Source organism: Aquarana catesbeiana, linkage group LG06, assembly GCF_042186555.1.
Source record: "Aquarana catesbeiana isolate 2022-GZ linkage group LG06, ASM4218655v1, whole genome shotgun sequence".
Classification (NCBI taxonomy): domain Eukaryota; kingdom Metazoa; phylum Chordata; class Amphibia; order Anura; family Ranidae; genus Aquarana; species Aquarana catesbeiana.
Genome location: NC_133329.1, coordinates 62401514 through 62422006, shown reverse-complemented (window position 1 = coordinate 62422006; position 20493 = coordinate 62401514). Strand labels below are relative to the sequence as shown.

The 20493-nt window shown below is 44.0% G+C and overlaps 1 protein-coding gene across 2 annotated transcripts in view; it reads left to right on the top strand.

Moving 5' to 3' along the window:
- Nucleotides 1-20493, top strand: part of LOC141148554 (uncharacterized) — a 456462-nt gene that overhangs the window by 420772 nt on the left and 15197 nt on the right. For both annotated transcript variants that reach the window (XM_073636103.1, XM_073636104.1), the window contains 3 exons: nucleotides 7991-8341; nucleotides 10203-10511; nucleotides 14924-14985. In XM_073636103.1, the coding sequence (XP_073492204.1) occupies nucleotides 7991-8341; nucleotides 10203-10511; nucleotides 14924-14970 (707 nt within the window). In that variant the 3' untranslated portion in view covers nucleotides 14971-14985. The remainder of the gene's footprint in view (nucleotides 1-7990; nucleotides 8342-10202; nucleotides 10512-14923; nucleotides 14986-20493) is intronic.

Sequence of the window (20493 nt, the reverse complement as noted above, 5' to 3'; positions counted from 1 at the left end):
TGCAAGCGGAGTCTACAGCAGCATAAAATAGGCTATGCGCTGTTATACCCAGCCCGTTTACGGGTAACAACAAATGGGGAGGTACAGTTTTTTAATGCCCCCCCGGAAGTGTTCTCATGGCTGGAGAAGAATGAGGGAAGATCTCGGTCGGGAGAAAGGCCTTAGAAGGAGAGAGAGGGGGAGGTGGAGGACAAAATCTGGGGCATTTTGCCCAGCGAGCAGATGTATATTTGGGGATGTGACTTTTCTTTTTCTCTTTTTTAAAAAAAAAAAAAAAAAAAGCTTTTTGACATTTTTCTCGGTTCTCTTCCCTCCCCCTTTTTTCATGGTTACACTTGTAGAGGGGTGGGAATAGGGAGGTAGTGGATAAAAATCCTTTACACATTTGGTTATGTTGGGGGTAATCCCCCTTGTATATATATAGGTTCGGGTTGCAATGCAAAAGGGGGAAGGAGGTGTATCCACGGTTTGTGGGTTAACACGGTCACTTTAGAAGCTCGGAGGGATGGGCCCAAGGTTGGGCTGGTGGGGGAGGGGGGAGGGGGGGATGGGGCGGGGGGAGGGAGGGAGGAGGGGGGGGATGGGATGGGGGAGGGAGGGGGGTTGGGAGGGATGGGGGAGGGAGATGGGTATATGGCGGTATGGGGGGAGGGAAGGGAGTAAGAGGGTAGAGTGGTGTGAAGTAGGAAGTATGGTAGAAGCACAAAAAGTGAAAACACTAAGATTTCAATTATTAATTTCGAAAGCTTTGGGAATAGAATACTATGCTGAGTTAAGACACAGAAATAGGTGCGAAGAAGCACAAAAAGTAAAAGCACTAAGATTTCAATTATTAATCACAAAAATTTTGGGAATAGAATATTATGTTGAGTCAAGACACAGGAATAGGTGAATGGTAGGCACTAAAATAGATAAGAGGGTGAATTTAGGTAAATCTAAATATATGAAGATATGTTCTTGGAATGTAAGGGGGGTGAAAGATGTATGTAAGAAACAAGCTATTTTTTCTATGGCCAGAACAAGGGATGTCAGGATACTCTGTCTCCAGGAGACCCACCTAGATAAAGATACAGTGAATACTCTGAGGAACAGGAACTATCAAGAGCAGTATCACTCAACTCATACCTCGTATTCAAGGGGAGTGAGTGTGCTGATAAATACTGGGTTGGTTTTCTCCTGCAGACAGAGTAAACTGGATAAGTACGGTCGATATGTTTTTCTCTACTGTAATATTGAGGGGCGGGATTGTGTTATTGCAAGTGTGTATATTCCTCCACCATTCAAAACAGAAATACTTAGCGAATTGATAAGCTTAGCTAGGGCAAATGGCCCCTCATCCACTATAGCAGAAATATGGGATAAGGACGGGAACACCATTAGAACTACCCCTGATATAGTGGAAGTGTTTAAAGACTACTATGAAGGTCTATATGGGGCCCCACAGTCGGATGTAGAGGGGGAGATGTGGGAGTTCTTTGAGAAATTGAAAATAACCCCGTTATCCAGTGAGGAAAGAGATGCTCTGGAAGCTCCATTGACACTGGTGGAGTTGCAGGGAGTGGTAAAGGAAATGGCGAATCAAAAATCGCCAGGACCGGACTGTTTGCCCATAGAAACTTATAAGAGATACGGGGATGTCTTGCTGCCAAAATTACTGGAAGTTTTGAACGGAGCCGTTGTGGAGGGTAGATTGCCTATGTCTATGACAGAAGCCACTATTGTTAAAGGAAGGGAAGAACCCGTTAGATGTAGCCTCATATAGACCTATCTCACTTCTATGCACAGATATTAAGATTCTGGCAAAAACCCTAGCAAACAGGTTAAAAAAGATAATTGCGAAAGTAATCCACCCAGACCAAACCGGTTTTATACCGGATAGATCGGTGAGTATGAATATTAGAAGATTGTACAGTAATATACAAGTACCTACGGAGAAAGAAGGGAATAGAGCTATACTATCACTAGATGCGGTCAAGGCATTTGATTGCCTTGAGTGGCATTATTTGTGGAAAGTACTGGCAGAGTTCAAATTTGGTCCTAATTTTGTGAACTGGTTGAGTCTTTTATATGACAAACCGAGAGCCAGGGTTAGGGTTAACGGTGAGTGCTCCGGGTGGTTTCAGCTAGGGAGGGGGACGAGACAGGGGTGCCCACTGTCACCCCTGCTCTTCGCCCTTGCACTGGAACCTCTGGCGGTCTCCCTAAGAATGTCACAAGAAGTGCAGGGTTTTAAAAGAAAGGGCGTAGAGGAGAAAGTCGCAATGTATGCGGATGACATTCTGCTGTTCCTGGAAGATACACAAGCTTCCCTGCTAGGGGCTATGAAACTGATTAAAGAATTCGGGCGCTTCTCGGGTTTAAGAATCAACTGGGAAAAATCGGTTCTCTTACCGATAGACCCCCTGGTTAACCCGCTCCCAGGACAGGTGAATACCCTAAAAATCGTAAATCAAATGAGATACTTGGGGGTAAACATAACCAAAGACCCAGGGCAGTATATAACTGGTAATGTGGTAGCATTAATGGTAAAGTTAAAACAAAAGAGCCGGGTGTGGGGCAGCCTTCCTCTCTCGGTCGCCGGCAGATGCAATCTTATTAAAATGATATGGATGCCGCAAATTTTGTTTGTGTTACACAATTCTCCTGTCTGGATCCCGAAGCACTGGTTTGGGAGGCTGGATAGTTTGTTTAGGGAATTAATTTGGAAGAATGGAGTGGTAAGAATTGGTTTGAGAGCACTGCGGCGGTCGAGAGAGGAGGGAGGCCTGGCGCTACCGGACCCCTGGAGTTACTTTCTGGCAGCCCAAATCCAGTTTATGAGAGGCAGCAATCTGGCGGAAGAAAGGGTAGGAAGAAAGAGTGTATGGTTGTACAATAGCAGTCATGATACAGAGGTGAAGGCAGTGGAGGCTGAACTTTTTGGATATAGCTGCCCAACAACTCAGCTAATGATTAAATGCTGGAAGTCGGTAAAGGCGGGTACTGGGATATACAGGGTACTCCGAGTTTTCCCTGATATGAAACAATAAAAATCTGAAGGAGTTCAGGGTGATGGGGAGAATAGAAGAATGGGATAGGAGGGGTATTCATTGTTTGGTGCAACTGTACAGGGCAGGAAGGTTGAAAACGTTTCAAGAGATAAAAGAGGAATTTGCAGTACCCAACAGATTATTTTTTAGCTACTTGCAAGTAAGGCACGCCCTTGAGGTACAATTCAGTGGCAAGATGATAGAGTGGAGCGAAATGCCCTTGCTAAGGAATCTGGTAAATACTAAGGGGTCTAAAGGGCTGATCTCACAAATGTACAAAAGTATAAATGAGGCGGGGCGAGAAGGGGGGGTGGAGCCCAGGAAGAGAGCTAAATTGGAGGAAGAGGTTGGCACAATAACGGAGGAACAATGGAAATTTATTTTGGCATTGGGGCCAAGGATATCTCTATCACCGTCACAGGGAGTCTCTTATTTATTTTTGATCTACAGACTCTATTACACACCAGAGAAATTATTTAGGTTTGGGAAGAGGCAGGATGCGAAATGTCAGCGGTGCGGAGAGGAAAAAGGAGACCTCGTGCATATGTTTTGGCGATGCCCCAAGTTATACAGATATTGGGAAAAACTAGTGGAGGAAATCAATGCAATATTTGGGTCCTCATTAGAAATGGAGGGCAGAATCTGTCTGTTGAGTTTGCTGGAGGAAAATGACATGCTGAGGGACACCCAGACCGCCATTATAAGATGCCTGTTTCAGGCAAGGAAAATTATAGCACGAAAGTGGCAGGCAAAAGAACCCCCAACAGTAGGAGAATGGAGAAAAGAGGTCAAGGACTTGATTACGAAAGAGGAATATTGGTATAGAAAAAGAGGCACTCTAATGAAATATAAAAACATATGGAAGTTATGGCTCGAGCATGAATGGGTTGCATAGATGTAAGAATATGAGGTGGAATGGGTGGTGTGCGTATGGGATAAGAGGAGGGTGGAGGGGAATGGAGGGATGGGGGGGGGGGGTATGAGGGGAAAATGGAGGTTTTAAAGGCTTGGGGATATTACTAAAAGATTGTATATCTATATGTGGTCTCTATATGATCTGCTCGCTTGGAGGAAAATTGTGCTTTACTTTTAACTATGAAATTTAGGATTAAATAAAAATAAACAATATATTAGCCACAATGATGTGAAAAAAAAAGAGACGGGAAAAATTTTGATTTTCAAAGTTGATACGACTTCTCTTAAAATAAATTTCGCCGAAGTGGCAAAAAAAAAAATTTAAAAAAATTATTAAATGGTAATATGCTAACAAAAGCACGAAAAAATAAAGCTAGACAATAGCAGCAATCCAGCAAGTGAGATGGTCTACCCCACCGACACCACACAATGGAGAAGCTTACGTGTTTCGGTGAACAGACCCTCCTTCCTCAGAGCTATCCCAACCAAACAATATAACACCATTTATGTTTGCACATCGATGATGCATCCTCCCTGCAAAAAAGTGGGCGGGAGCACCCATCACCCTTTCCATGATGTGTCAACTGGATTGTTGCTATTGTCTAGCTTGATTTGTTTTCTGCTTTTGTGAGTATATTACCATTTTATGATTTTACAGTAAACATTTTTGGAGGTAATGCAATAGGCATTTGCGCCCGCTTGTACCTGTTTTCACAGCTGGGTTATGTGAACCTGACTTTCATGTAATAGGAGAAATATGTTTTTTTGCCTTTTGTTATATCTAAGGCACATAGCTAATCCCACCAGCTACATGTTTGTAGCTTAAATATTGATACTTGTACTGAAAATGGTAATTTTGGCTAACTTTTTGAAATGTCAGCATAAATTTGGCCCTGTACGTGCAGTGCTGCATATCAGTGCCGCCTATCAGTGCTGCATATCAGTGCCACCTATCAGTGCCCATCAGAGCTGTATATTAGTGCCGCCTATCAGTGCTGTATATCAGTGCCGCCCATTAGAGCTGCATATCAGTGCTGCCTATCAGTGCCCATCAGAGCTGTATATCAGTGCCACCTATTAGTGCCCATTAGTGCTGCCTATCAGTGCCCATCAGTGCTGCATATCAGTGTCCATCAGAGCTGTATATCAGTGCTGCCTATCAGTGCCCATCAGTGCTGTATATCAGTGTCACCTATTAGTGCCCATCAGTGCTGCCTATCAGTGCCCATCAGTGCTGCATATCAGTGTCCATCAGAGCTGTATATCAGTGCTGCCTATTAGTGCCCATCAGTGCTGCATATCAGTGCCGCCTATCAGTGCCCATGAGTGCTGTATATCAGTGTCACCTATTAGTGCCCATCAGTGCAGCCTATCATTGCCACAAAAAACCAAAAATAATAATAGTGCGCCAACCAAAACAAAGAAAGAGCTGCCAACACAACAATCAGACAAATTGTGATGAAAGTATGGTGTGGATAAGTGTGGCGCTAAAAAAATATTATAAATGTACGTTAGTGAGCAAAGTCAAACAGAATAGCCTCTGAGAGACGGTATGCACAATAAAGTGTATTAGTGAAACTTTATCAAAATTGCGAGTGACAGCAATATATACCCTAGAGCGATGGAATAAAAACACCTAAGTGAAACATATATGAGATGTTAGCCAACACTGACAAAAACCAATGTGAATAGGATATATATAAAAAAATCTTGCGACTACTACACATCCCAATAATGGGAAGGAGTAGTACAAATAACTAAAAGTGAAACAAGAAAAAGTGAAGCAAAAAGATGAAACAATAAGATATAATAAGATATCAGATTTTTTAAGACATCCTAAGACTGTAATGTCCCCAAATGTGAAATCAAAACAAATGGTGAAAAAGCAAAATCTAAAATGTTGCAATTATAGGCTAGAAACATATGGACTGGGGCTAGAACACCAGACATAAACTTTTAAGTTACTAATATAACCAGAAGTCCAGAAACCAATGGGTATACATCTGGAAACGCAGACCGAAGAAATCAGCAGTGGCCGAAAAAAGGAATGTGGAAATGGGAGTCCCCCAAATCCAAGGATGGCATCCACAAGATGGAATATCCAGCTTGTAAGTGAAAGGGATATGAAGAGGTACCCTTACCAGTAGTGATGGACTCCCAGCCGGCGGCTTGGGGGTCGAACAGGCTTGTAATGGAGCAAGGGAAACAGCTCTTTGTCCCCAATGGCAGGAGTTGATAGAAGGATAAAGGCACTCACCAACCGACACTCACTGATCTCACCGACTCTCGGCTTTGATGGTGTAGGTGAAGGGCTGTTCGCCAAAGAATGAACTCCATGCAGTGGGTGGAAATCCTCAAGGGGAAAAAAGGATCAAGAAGGGAGGCTCCCCATAGTGTAAATCAGTTTTCGTCCAATAGGACTTCAACAGGGGTATATCTTATACCCCTGTTGAAGTCCTATTGGACGAAACGCGTTGGGTTTGTGATGCCTGTCTTGCCACCATTTGATTTAAGCGCTTTTTAAAACCGTTATATACCTGACTTTTACCTATGAGCCAGAGTGTATTTTTTATTATTTTATTTTAAATAAAAGCTTTTTGATAAGCTGATTTACACTATGGGGAGCCTCCCTTCTTGATCCTTTTTTCCCCTTGAGGATTTCCACCCACTGCATGGAGTTCATTCTTTGGCGAACAGCCCTTCACCTACACCATCAAAGCCGAGAGTCGGTGAGATCAGTGAGTGTCGGTTGGTGAGTGCCTTTATCCTTCTATCAACTCCTGCCATTGGGGACAAAGAGCTGTTTCCCTTGCTCCATTACAAGCCTGTTCGACCCCCAAGCCGCCGGCTGGGAGTCCATCACTGCTGGTAAGGGTACCTCTTCATATCCCTTTCACTTACAAGCTGGATATTCCATCTTGTGGATGCCATCCTTGGATTTGGGGGACTCCCATTTCCACATTCCTTTTTTCGGCCACTGCTGATTTCTTCGGTCTGCGTTTCCAGATGTATACCCATTGGTTTCTGGACTTCTGGTTATATTAGTAACTTAAAAGTTTGTCTGGTGTTCTAGCCCCAGTCCATATGTTTCTAGCCTATAATTGCAACATTTTAGATTTTGCTTTTTCACCATTTGTTTTGATTTCACATTTGGGGACATTACAGTCTTAGGATGTCTTAAAAAATCTGATATCTTATTATATCTTATTGTTTCATCTTTTTGCTTCACTTTTTCTTGTTTCACTTTTAGTTATTTGTACTACTCCTTCCCATTATTGGGATGTGTAGTAGTCGCAAGATTTTTTTATATATATCCTATTCACATTGGTTTTTGTCAGTGTTGGCTAACATCTCATATATGTTTCACTTAGGTGTTTTTATTCCATCACTCTAGGGTATATATTGCTGTCACTCGCAATTTTGATAAAGTTTCACTAATACACTTTATTGTGCATACCGTCTCTCAGAGGCTATTCTGTTTGACTTTGCTCACTAACGTACATTTATAATATTTTTTTAGCGCCACACTTATCCACACCAGCCTATCATTGCCGCCTATCAGTGCCCATCAGTGCTGTATATCAGTGTCGACCTATTAGTGCCCATCAGTGCAGCCTATCAGTGCCGCCTATCATTGCACATCAGTGCAGCCTATCAATAAAGGAGAAAAATTCCTTATTTACAAAATTTTGAAACAAACTAAGAAAAAACTTTTTTTTTCAAAATGTTCTTTCCTTTTTTTAATTTGTTTAGCAAAAAAAAAAATAAAAAAACCCAGTGGTAATTAAATACCACCAAAAGAAAGCTCTATCTGTCTCAAATGATTCAAAAAATTTAATTTGGGTACAGCATTGCATGACCGCGCAATTGTCATTCAAAGTGTGACAGTGCTGAAAACTGAAAATTGGCCTGGGCAGGAAGGGAATGAAAGCGTCCGGTGTTGAAGTGGTTAATATCCAAAGTATGGGCAGGATGCACTTTAACTGTGTATTACTCTTCTCCACTCTATACTCATTGTCTTGTGTTCTGATTACTCCTTGTTTCAGATTTTCCTTGGCGTCCAGTGATGGATGACATTGAAGTCCCATCTTTAGTACACGACAGAGAAGCCAAGCTGCGATGTGTGATCCGGGGGTATTTCCCTGACAATCTGGAGGTGAAGTGGTTACGGAGAGAAGCAGGAAAGCCGGAGCTGTATGAAGTGTCTACCGGTTATAAATATAAGATTCCGGTGTTGGAGATCATACAGGGATCTGATAAGACTTACACCTGTACCGCCTCCCTCATTGTATCCGTGTTACTGAAAACGGAGCACAAATCAGAGTTCATCTGCCGGGTGACACACCCCATTCTGGAGACCCCTCTGGAGAAGAGGACGGGAGAGCTCACAGTGACAAGTATTACTATAGAATTTATTAGGAACACAAGAATGCATTGCTTCAAACACTAGAAAATTTGGTGTAAATGTACCTCCCCTGGTGTAAATGTACTTCCCCTGGTGTAAATGTACTTTCCCTGGGTATCCGGCTGAAACAAGGGTATAAATGATGAAAAGATTTACAATGAGCAGTCTATTTATAAAACATTTGTGCAAACTGAATTCAATTTCACCACGTTTTCAAAATAGATTACCTCCTCATCAGCTCCATCTAGTGGCCATAATGCGCTATGGTTTCTCATTGAGGCATTTCAAAAAACAATACCACATTTTAACCACTAGATGGAGCTGATCGTACGGGAATGAATCTTGTAGAAAACATATGGTGAAATGTAGTTCAGCTTGCGGTAACATTTGACATTCCAGCAACAAATGTTTTATAAATAGATCCTTTAGTGAATGGGGTTCTCAATTTAAAACTTCATTTTAGAAAAGTTAAATCTTTCAGGCTTGAAACCAGGAATTTTCACTCTATGGCTACTCAAAGCCAAGGAAACTTGTCAATTCAACAACTGCTTTATTACAGCATTGATCTGCAGCAATACTTCAGCACTAATATTTGTGACAGAGTGACCTGCCATTATAAACAACTCTTTGTCATTAACAAAAACTCTCCAGATATTACACTTCATATAGATATTGGGAACAGAGGATAACGGGTAGTAATAAGAACTGAGTACTACAATAACAGTTCTAATGTGTAGCTTTGGCCTAAACTCACACTCAGTGAAGGCTGCACAATCCCCCACTTTGCCTTATAGCCGTATTAAACCCAAAACCAAAAATGTAATACACTGCAGCTTACCAGTCATTAGATGTGGTGGCTGCATTAGTTGTCTTTTTTGCAGGCTTTTTCCCTCTGTTATCACCTGGTGATCTGGCCAGTAATACACCTTCTGTATTAGAGTGCCCCCACTCTGAATGAAGGAGCACAGGGGGCACCTTTGAACTGGGGAGAGGGAAGTGTTAGATGTACAAGCAGATTTAGATACACTAACACCTTGAAGCCAAACTCCAGCTAACACTGTAGGTGCACAAGCAGTTACAGCAACAGATTTTTTTTTTTCTTTTGGGATAAAGAATTTACATTAATAAATAAAAGCTGATCATTCTAAGCACCCCTGTCAGTAGTAAATGGTTTGCCCCAACATTTCCTACTGCTACATCTGCAGCAGAGTGTGTTATGTTGAAAAACAACAGACTTACTGGCTGGTATACCGGATGAAAATAGAAGAAAGAAAGCCTAAAAAGGAAAACGAATGCAGCCATCACAGCTAAGATTTTGTAATCTGCAATATAATAAATGTTTGCTTTTAGGTTTAATACTGCTTTATATAAAAATGCAAGTGCTCAGTGTTAATGGGTGTTTAACCACTTGACCACTGGGCACTTAAACCCCCCTTCCTAACCAGACCAATTTTCAGCTTTTGGTGCTCCCACATTTTGAATGACAATTACTCAGTCATGCAACAGTGTACCCATATGAAATTTTTGTCCTTTTTTTCACACAAATAGAGCTTTCTTTTGGTGGTATTTAATCACCGTTGGGTTTTTTATTTTTTGCGCTATAAAAGAAAAAAGACTGAAAATTCAGTAAAAAAATGAATTTTTCTTTGTTTCTGTTATAAAATTTTGTAAATTAGTAATTTTTCTTCGTAAATTTTGGCCAAAATTTATACTGCTACATATCTTTGGTAAAAATAAGTACATATTGGTGTATATTATTTGGTCTTTGTGTCCTTTGAACTTCTCTCAGCTGTTGGCAGGAACACAGTTGTCTTCAATTTAAAAAGATGTTTGAATTTATATTTTGCATTTAGGGATCCCTACTGTGACTGTGAAACCTGATGGCTATACTTTAACAGCAGAGATTTTACATTTCTACCCAAAGAAGATTACGGTCACATGGAGTCGAACCAAACAAAACGATGTGCTACAAAACAATTTTGAGCCGTATGAAGAAAATAAATATACTGTGTCTGAGATGAGCCCTGAGAGTGATGGTACCTACACTTTAATCAGCTCGATCACCGCCACTTATACGTATCAATATAATAAACAGTATAAAATCACAGTCAAGCATGAGTCAGTCAAATCGCCAATTGAGAAAATTTTTCAACAACAAAAAGGTAAAGGATTTCTTGCTGTTTTTTTGTTCTACATGTGAACTTTTTCTAAAGGGGTCTATGTATGTTCTTTCCTCGCTACACATTTCCCCCCTGGGTGTAACTCGACATGCAGCTAAACCCTTCTATTCTGAAATATGCCAGACTGGATGTAATCTTGAAGTTTTATTAACAAAACAGGGAGGGGTGAAACTTTGGAAGAAAACAAAGTACACATAATCAATATACAGTTAGGTCCATATGTATTTGGACACAGGCACAATTTTATTTTTTTTCAGGTATTTACCAAAACATATTCAATCCATAGTTATAACATGGATATGGGCAGAAAGTGCGTACTCTCAGATTTAATTTGAGGGTATGTACATGAAAATTGGAGCAAGGGTTTACGAATTACAGCTCTTAAGAACCCCCCTTTTTCAAGGGACCAAAAGTCATTGGACAATTGAATCAAAAGCTGTTTCATGGCCAGGTGTGGGCTACTCCTTCATTATTTCTTCATTAATTAAGCAGGTAAAATGTCTGGAGTTGATTCTAAGTGTGGTATTTGCATTTGGAATCTATTGCTGTGAACCTACATCATGTGTTAAAAGGAGCTGTCCATGCAAGTGAAATAGGCCATTGTAAGGTTACAAAAACTAAACAAATCCATCAGAGAGATAGCAGCAACACTAGGAGTGGCCAAATCAACAGTTTGGTACATTCAGAGGAAAGAAGAACGTACTGGTGAGCTCAGCAACATAAAAAGGACTGGATGTCCGTGGAAGACAACAGTGGTGGTTGATCGCAGGATCCTCTCTATGGTAAAGAAAAACCCATTCATAACATACAGACAAGTGGGAGACACTTTCCAGGAGGTGGGTGTATCACTGTAAAGTCTACATTTATGAGAAGACTTCACAAGAGCAAATACAAAGGGTTCACCACAAGGTGCAAAACATTCATAAGCCAGAAGAATAGAAAAAACAGATTAGACTTTGCCAAAAAAAATCTGAAAAGGCCAGACCAGTTCTGAAAAAGCATTCTTTGGACGGATGAAACTAAGATTATTCTGTACCAGAATGACAGGAAGAAAAAAGTGTGGAGGTGGCTTGGAACAGCTCATGATCCAAAGCACACAACGTCATCTATGGTCACATCATGGAGGCAGTGTGATGGCATGCATGGCTTCCAGTGGCACTGGGTCTTTGGTGTTTATTGATGATGTGACAGAAGACAGAAGCAGCCAGATGAATTCTGCAGTGTTTAGAGATATACTGTCAGCCCAGATTCAGCCAAATGCAGCAAAGTTGATTGGACGGTGCTTCACAGTACAGGTGGACAATGATCCAAAACACACTGCAAACGCAACCCAGGAGCTTTTGAAGGAAAAGAAGTGGAATATTCTGAAATGGCATGTATTTCACTTGCTGAAGGCTAAATTAAAGGCAGAAAGACCCACAAACAAAGAACAACTGAAGACAGCTGCAGTTAGAGCCTGGCAAAGCATCAGAAAGGAAGAAACCCAGTCTTTGGTAATGTCCATGGGTTCCAGACTTCAGGCAGTCATTGCCAGTAAAGGATTCTGGACAAAATAATAAGAATTAACATTTTATTTATGATTGAAATAAAAGTTCGAGAGCTGAAATTCTGCACTTTAAATTAATTTGGATTGTTTCATTTTCATTTTATGCTGGTGGTATACAGAGCAGAAAGTATGTCCAAAATATGTATATACAGGCAGGACTTTTTTTCCTCAAACAATAGGTGCTGGAACTTAGCCACGGCCCCACAAAATCCCTCCCCCTACACACACACCCTCCAAATCACATCAAATAATGGGTGTGGTCAGTCAAATTTCACTAAAACAGTAGGAGGGTCTTAAAGGGGCATTAAATACCAGGATTGCATTACATACAGAGTGCAGAGCTATCACTTGTAAACACAGAAACCAGACTTCTGTGTTTACAAGTGATTGTGGTGAGCAGGCACCAAAGCGTCTGAGCCAGAGGTGATGGAACTGAGTTCCACCAAGTTCCCCCTGAAAAAAAGCCCTGTATACAGGCATACCCCAATTTTAAGTACACAATGGGACCAGAGCATGTATGTAAAACAAAAATGTACTTAAAGTGAAGCAATACCTTTTTTCACTTCTCAGTGCATGTAAATACACTAGCTCTATGGGGAATCCTGGTTAGCTTGACATGGCACTGCTCCTGGTTTTTAACATTTAACATTGGCGTCTATGGGAAATCTTGATCAGCTTGCTCCCGAACCATAAGTGACAGGGATACGAAACTTGGAGAGCATATTAAGGGGACCCAGCACTACAACATGGTAGATTACCTAGGCAACCTGGCCAACCCCAAAATCAGATATGTTGTAGTCCTTGGTCCCCGCTCGATGCTCCCCAAGTTTCGTGTCCCTGTCACTTATGGTTCGGGAGCAATGCCATGTCAAGCTGACCAAGATTTCCCTTAGACACCAATGTTAAATGTTAAAAACTGGGAGCATTGCCATGTCAAGCTGACCATAATTTCCTGTAGACGCCAATGTTAAAAACCAGGAGCAGTGCCATGTCAAGATGACCAAGATTTCCCATAGATGCCAATGTGTCCGTACTTGCGAGGCACTTTACGAACACTCACAGGCATGTTCGTACTCATGATTATACGTAAATCGGGGTATGCCTGTATGGACCTAATGCCATGTACACACGAGCAGACTTTTCGACCGGACTGGTCCGATGGACTGAGTCCGGCGGACAATTCGACTGTGTGTGGGCTTCATCGGACCTGCAGCGGACTTTTTCGGTCGAAAATCTGATGGACTTTAGATTTGGAACATGCTTCAAATCTTTCCGACGGACTCGAGTCCGGTCGAAAAATAGGCTCGTCTGTATGCTAGTCCGACGGACAAAAAACGACGCTTGGGCAGCTATTGGCTACTGGCTATCAATTTCCTTATTTTAGTCCGGTCGTACGTCATCACGTACGAATATGTCGGACTTTGGTGTCCGGTCGTTAGAAAGTCCGTCATAACTCCGTCGAAAGTCCGTCGGAAAGACCGTCTGACCTTTGTTGTCAAAAAGTCCGACCGTGTGTACGCGGCATTTCTGTATGTAACACACAGAAATACAATGACATTTAGGCTGTGGATGGCAGTAAATGATTCATACCAAGGGGCACACAAAGGGATACAAGCCTAAGTCCAACATGTGCTCCGGTAGCTGGTTCCTTCTCTCAGTCTCTAAGATGGAGTATGAGTCCCAAAATGCACCTTGCTTCCTTTTCTTAGACTATAGAATGATGAGAACTTTTATTAAAGCTGAACAGTTTCTAGTTTTTGCAAAACTGTGAATCTACCACCGGCTCCATCTTGTAGTCAAATCTGGTAAGTAAACTCCTATGCATGACTTTTACCTATAGGTTAGCTTATAGTAAGGTTTACCTATACTGTAAGTACAGTAAATATCTCCAAAATGTGCACCGTTTAGGAGATATTTACTTTTGATGCAGCCGGTGAGGTCACTGTGGCATACTGTGTCGGTCCTTCAGAGTCCTGTGCCATAAACAGCAGCTCCCACGCTTATGCGCTGAAGTAACGTCATCATGGCTGCAGCCACTCACACAGCCAGAGTCCGTGAACCCAGAAGGAAGACGCCTTCTGTTCCTCAAAGGTTATGCAGAACTTCTGTCTTATGCTCCATGCCCATATCCCCTGCGTGGGAATTTGTTATCTAGTTTCCTTTTTTTTCATTTATGTCAATAAAAAACATTGTATCAGAAAAACTATTCAATCTTTATGAACACCTTCAATGACCCCATAAATGTAAATTACCTGTAGTAATCTGTCCAAATATGGATATCGTCTAAAGTTTCCCTTCAATGGTTATCCCCTCAGGTTTCATTATGGCAGGATTAAATACTCTGCTAAATGACAAATGACCCTGAGGTGTATGTGGTTCCTTTTTTGCCTTCCTATGACAGGGGTGTTAATCATATCACATGGATTGAGTCTTGACAGTCCAATCTTGCAGAATCAGACCTGCTTCAGATATAAAGTTTATGTATAACCAGAACTTTGTTTTGAATAGTGTTGGGAAGGATAACAACCCCTGTCAAGTTTGTATTGTTGTCTGTGTCCCACTGAAGGGTTTCACCCTCGCTATTTGTATATGTGACCAGTGACAGAGGCAGAAAATGATGGGAAATTAAAACATTTGCAGTTGTCATCAGAGCAAGAGTTGAGGGAAAATCTTCCAGTTGGGACACCTGTTCTAAAGACAACTATCTAAGAGCTCAATTCAGCTCACTTTGTAGAAATTTCCTTTCAATTCCTGTTGTGTTTCAGAGACAGGAAGTGAGAAAAGAACACCCCAGCTAGGCACACACATACATTTAATAATATCATATTAATTTCTCTTGTACCTACAGATGGCACATTTGAGGATGTCACAGAAAAACATTTAACTTTGAATTAGGAGTTCGGGATGAAGGTAAGATGGAAAGTTTTATTGAATTTTGAATAGAGACGTGTTGCTGTTGAGGAAAAGAAAAACAATGTTTTTTGGCTGAAGTCCTATTTTTGGCAAAATTCTACTAGCTTTTTAGTATTTTTATGTACACCTTCAACTTCCATTTTTCCAAGGCAACACCAGAAACATATGTGTAGCACTACCCCTGTAAAGGCTGCTGAATGATCCTTGTCCTCCTTGTCCTTGTTTTTTAGAGCGGACGGCCGGCTCTTTAGTGATAACAACCGATGTGGCTAAAAGCCGCTCAGCTGTTATCCCAAAGCAGTAGGAGCTAGGCCAAGGCCGAACAAAGCTGCATTCGTCTCAGATCGGGTCTCTAATCTAAAATCCTGGAAGCAACATTACAATGTCAATTTTGCTTTACTCAGGTGCCAATGGCGCCGATTAAAAAAAAAAAGGCAGAATTCAGAATCACAGTTTTTGGTGATCTGAATACTTTTAAGTGCAAAGGAGGGATGGGGGGTCTTTTAGACCCCCCATCCCTCCAAAAAGAGTACCTGTCACCACCTGTTACAAAGGATGACAGTAATAGTCTTAAATTATTGCAAGTTCTCTCAGCTGAAGACAAGCAAATCCTGGAATACAGTTCAAGTAACACTGTACTTCTCAATGCAGTTCTCAAGCGAGTACCTGTCACCACCTATTACTGTCACAAGGGATGTTTACATTCCTTGTGATAGCAATAAAAGTGATCAGATTTTTTTTTTAGTTACAATGTAAAAAAATAAATAAAGAAGAAAAAAATATATATTTATAAAGAACCCCCATCCCTGCGAGCTCGCGCAGCAAAGAAAGTGCATACATAAGTTGCGCCTGCATATATAAATGGTGTTCAAATCACACATGTGAGGTTTCGCTGTGATCGTCAGAGTGAGAGCAATAAATCTAGCAAAAGACCTTCTCTGTAACTCTAACCTGGTAACCATTACATTTTTTCAAAACGTCGCCTGTGGAGATTTTAGGGACCGTAGTTTGTTGCCATTCTGCTAGTGAGTGCAATTTCAAAGCATGACATGTTACATATCTATTTACTCAGTGTAAGATCATCCTTCACATTATCCAAAAGGAATTGGGTTAACTTTACTGTTTCGTTTTTTCTTGATTCATGAAAGTGTCTCTTTCCCCCAAAAAATGCATTTGAAAGATCGCTGTGCAAATACGGTGTGACATAAAATATTGCAACGACCGCCATTTTATTCTCTAGTGTTTCTGCTAAGAATATATATATAATGTTTGGGGGTTCTAAGTAATTTTCTAGCAAAAAATATACGAATTTTAACTTGTAAACAACAAATGTAAGTAATAGGCTTAGGCGTGAAAGTGTTACCATGCTTTAACCACTTCAGCACCGGCCTATTGTCAAATGACGTCCACAGATGGGATCTCCCATCCTAGGTGGACGTCATATGACGGCCTCGGGTTCCCAGCCGCCTAGGGGGCGCGCGCGCCCGCCGCGTTGCTCAGGACCCGGTGCGCGTGCCCGGCGGCCGCGATGTCCGCCGGGCACCCACGATTGCCCGTTAACCGGGCCGGACCGTGGATCTGTGTGTGTAAACACACAGATCCACGTCCTGTCAGCTCAGAGGAGACCGATCTGTGTTCCCAAAAGGGAGGAACACTGATCGGTCTCCTCCCCTTGTGCGTCCCCTCCCCCCAGTGGCGTAGCGTGGGTTGTCAGCACCCGGGGCAAGGCAAGTCATTTGCGCCCCCCTAACCTGCGAACTTTTAGCACTCCTTCCCTTCCTACAATAGTACTGACCAGCCCGATTCCTACGCTGACCTACCTGACCACTACATTGACCTGCCTGATTCCTATACTGACCACTACACCACACTGACCACTACACTGCACTCACCACTACACACTACACTGACCACTACACCACACTGACCACTACACCACACTGACCACTACCCACTACCCTACACTGACCACTACACTGACCACTACTCACTACACTACACTCACCACTACTCACTACACTACACTCACCACTAATCACTACACTACACTCACCACTACTCACTACACTACACTGACCACTACACTACACTGACCACTACTCACTACACTACACTGACCACTACACTACACTGACCACTACTCACTACACTACACTGACCACTGCTCACTACACTACGCTACGCTGCACTGACCTCTACACCACACTGACCACTACCCACTACACTGACCACTACCCACTACTCTACACTGACCACTACTCACTACACTACACTACACTGACCACTTCTCACTACACTGACCACTACCCACTACTCTACACTGATCACTACCCTACACTGACCACTACACTGACCACTACACTACACTGACCACTACTCACTACACTACACTGACCACTACTCACTACACTACACTGACCACTTCTCACTACACTACGCTGCACTGACCACTACACCACACTACCAACTACACTAGACTGACCACTACACTACCATGACCAATACCCACTTCTACCCTGCACTGACCACTACACCACACTGACCACTACACTAACCTACCCGATTCCTACACTGACCTACGTGTTTCCTATACTGACCACTAACACTGACATACCTGAATCCTACACTGACCACTAAGCTTACCTACCTGTCCACTACACTACACTGCACTGACTACTATACCACACTGAACGCTACCCACTACACTGCACTGACCACTACACCGCACTGTCCACTATACTACCCACTACACTGCACTACCCACTACACTGTCCACTACACCATGCTGACCACTACACTACACTGTCCACTATACTATCCACTACTAGGGTTGCCACCTTTTCTTCAAGCCAAACCCGAACATTTTAGTGGTGCAGGGCAGCACGGCACTGCACTTGCTTAACTTAACCCCTTCACCCGAATGGGGCTGCGCTGCAACCGTGTGCAATGCACATGGCTACAGCACAGTGGCATGGGTTTTTAGGGGTTAAAACAGGTGGTAAGGAGACAACATAATGCTTCTTCACCCCCTGTAAAATACCTTCAAAACATGATCCACTATGGATCACTCTTCAGAGTGCCCTGCAACTCTGTTTACACTTGTGGTTGGGGGGACAGTAAAAATTAGAGGTTGAGCTGTGTTTTTACTGCTACCCAACCATTCCCCTCAAGCTGAAAAGGCAACAGAGGGGGATGTTTACCTGCCACAGCCAAAATGTTTTGCATCACAGTGCAACAAAACATGTCTACACTGTTGGGTTCAGCGAGCAGTATTGACTGCCGAATGTGGTCCATTCAAGTGAATGGGGGCTCCCCGCATCCATGTGCAATGCATTAAATGACGGGGCAATGCTGTGGGGTTTAAACAGGTGGTAAGGAGGTGATATAACACCTCCTCCCTGCCTGACAAATGCAGGAGGCAGGGAGGGGGCAGAGTGACAGGAGGGGGCAGGCAGTGTGACAGGAGGTAGGCAGGATGACAGGAGGGGGGCAGGCAGTGTGACAGGAGGTAGGCAGGATGACAGGAGGGGGGCAGGCAGTGTGACAGGAGGGGGCAGGATGACAGGAGGGGGGCAGGCAGTGTGACAGGAGGGGGCAGGATGACAGGAGGGGGGCAGGCAGTGTGACAGGAGGTAGGCAGGATGACAGGAGGGGGGCAGGCAGTGTGACAGGAGGGGGCAGGATGACAGGAGGGGGGCAGGCAGTGTGACAGGAGGGGGCAGGATGACAGGAGGGGTGCAGGCAGTGTGACAGGAGGTAGGCAGGATGACGGGAGGGGGGCAGGCAGTGTGACAAGAGGTAGGCAGGATGACGGGAGGGGGGCAGGCAGTGTGACAGGAGGGGGGCAGGCAGTATGACAGGAGGGGGGCAGGCAGTGTGACAGTAGGGGGGCAGGCAGTGTGACAGGAGGGGGCAGTGTGACAGGAGGGGGGCAGTGTGACAGGAGGGGGGCAGTGTGACAGGAGGGGGGCAGGGTGATGGGAGGGGGGCAGGCAGTGTGACAGAAGGGGGGCAGTGTGACAGGAGGGGGGCAGTGTGACAGGAGGGGGGCAGGCAGTGTGACAGAAGGGGGACAGGCAGTGTGACAGAAGGGGGGCAGGCAGTGTGACAGGAGGTGGGCAGTGTGACAGGAGGGGGGCAGGCAGTGTGACAGGAGGGGGGCAGGCAGTGTGACAGAAGGGGGGCAGGCAGTGTGACAGGAGGTGGGCAGTGTGACAGGAGGGGGGCAGGCAGTGTGACAGGAGGGGGGCAGGCAGTGTGACAGGAGGTGGGCAGTGTGACAGGAGGGGGGCAGTGTGACAGGAGGGGTGCAGGCAGTGTGACAGGAGGGGGCAGTGTGACAGGAGAGGTGCAGGCAGTGTGACAGGAGGGGTGCAGGCAGTGTGACAGGAGGGGGGCAGTGTGACAGGAGGGGTGCAGGCAGTGTGACAGGAGGTGGGCAGTGTGACAGGAAGTGGGCAGTGTGACAGGAAGTGGGCAGTGTGACAGGAAGTGGGCAGTGTGACAGAAGGGGGCAGTGTGACAGTAGGGGGCAGTGTGACAGAAGGGGGCAGGCAGAGTGACAGCAGGTGCGCAGGATATCAGGAGGACCTGTGGAGTGGACACACTATTCTTTGCAGGACACTGTATTATGCTGGCACCGGGCCTGACTCCCGATCATCACATATAACACAGAGGTGATAGCAAAGAATCCTAAGAATTCCCCCCTCCTCCCCCCTCCTCCCCCTCCCTCCTCGGTTCAGTTTTTCTTACCCAGCCAAGTATTGTGGATGTAGCTGATTATGCGGCTGGTCTCCTGCATGGCCTGTTCCCGGTCAGCTGTCTGTGTGATAAATGACATGCTGATCGGCCGATCATGGAGCTCCCATTCCTGATCCAGCATGTGTCCTCAGTGTCTGCCGGGTACCTCTTCTCCTCCTGTAGGATTCTGTGCATTGCCTGTGAAAGTCGGCAGGATACTATAGAAGCAGCATCAGGATTGATTAAATTGTCCGAACTGCTGTATTAGCATAAGAACCTCTGCTTGAAAACCTACTAATGTTCCTGCCCCGGCCCCGAGCTGAACACATGGAGTCTTGAGCCACAGTGCGATATGGATCATTTGTCCGGGTTCCAGGCGGCAGGAGACCCGGACATGTGATTCAAAATTACTCTAAACCCGTACTGTCCGGGTGAATCCCAGACAGTTCGCAACCCTACCCACTACACTGCACTACCCACTACACTATCCACTACACTGTCCACTATAATACCCACTACACTGCACTAACCACTATACTACTCACTAAACTGCACTACCCACTACACTGTCCACTACACTGTCCACTACACTGTTCACTATAATACCCACTACACTGCACTACCCACTACACTGTCCACTACACTGTCCACTATAATACCCACTACACTGCACTAACCACTATACTACTCACTACACTGCACTACCCACTACACTGACCACTCTACCTATAGTATTCCTATACTGACCACTACACAGCATGACTA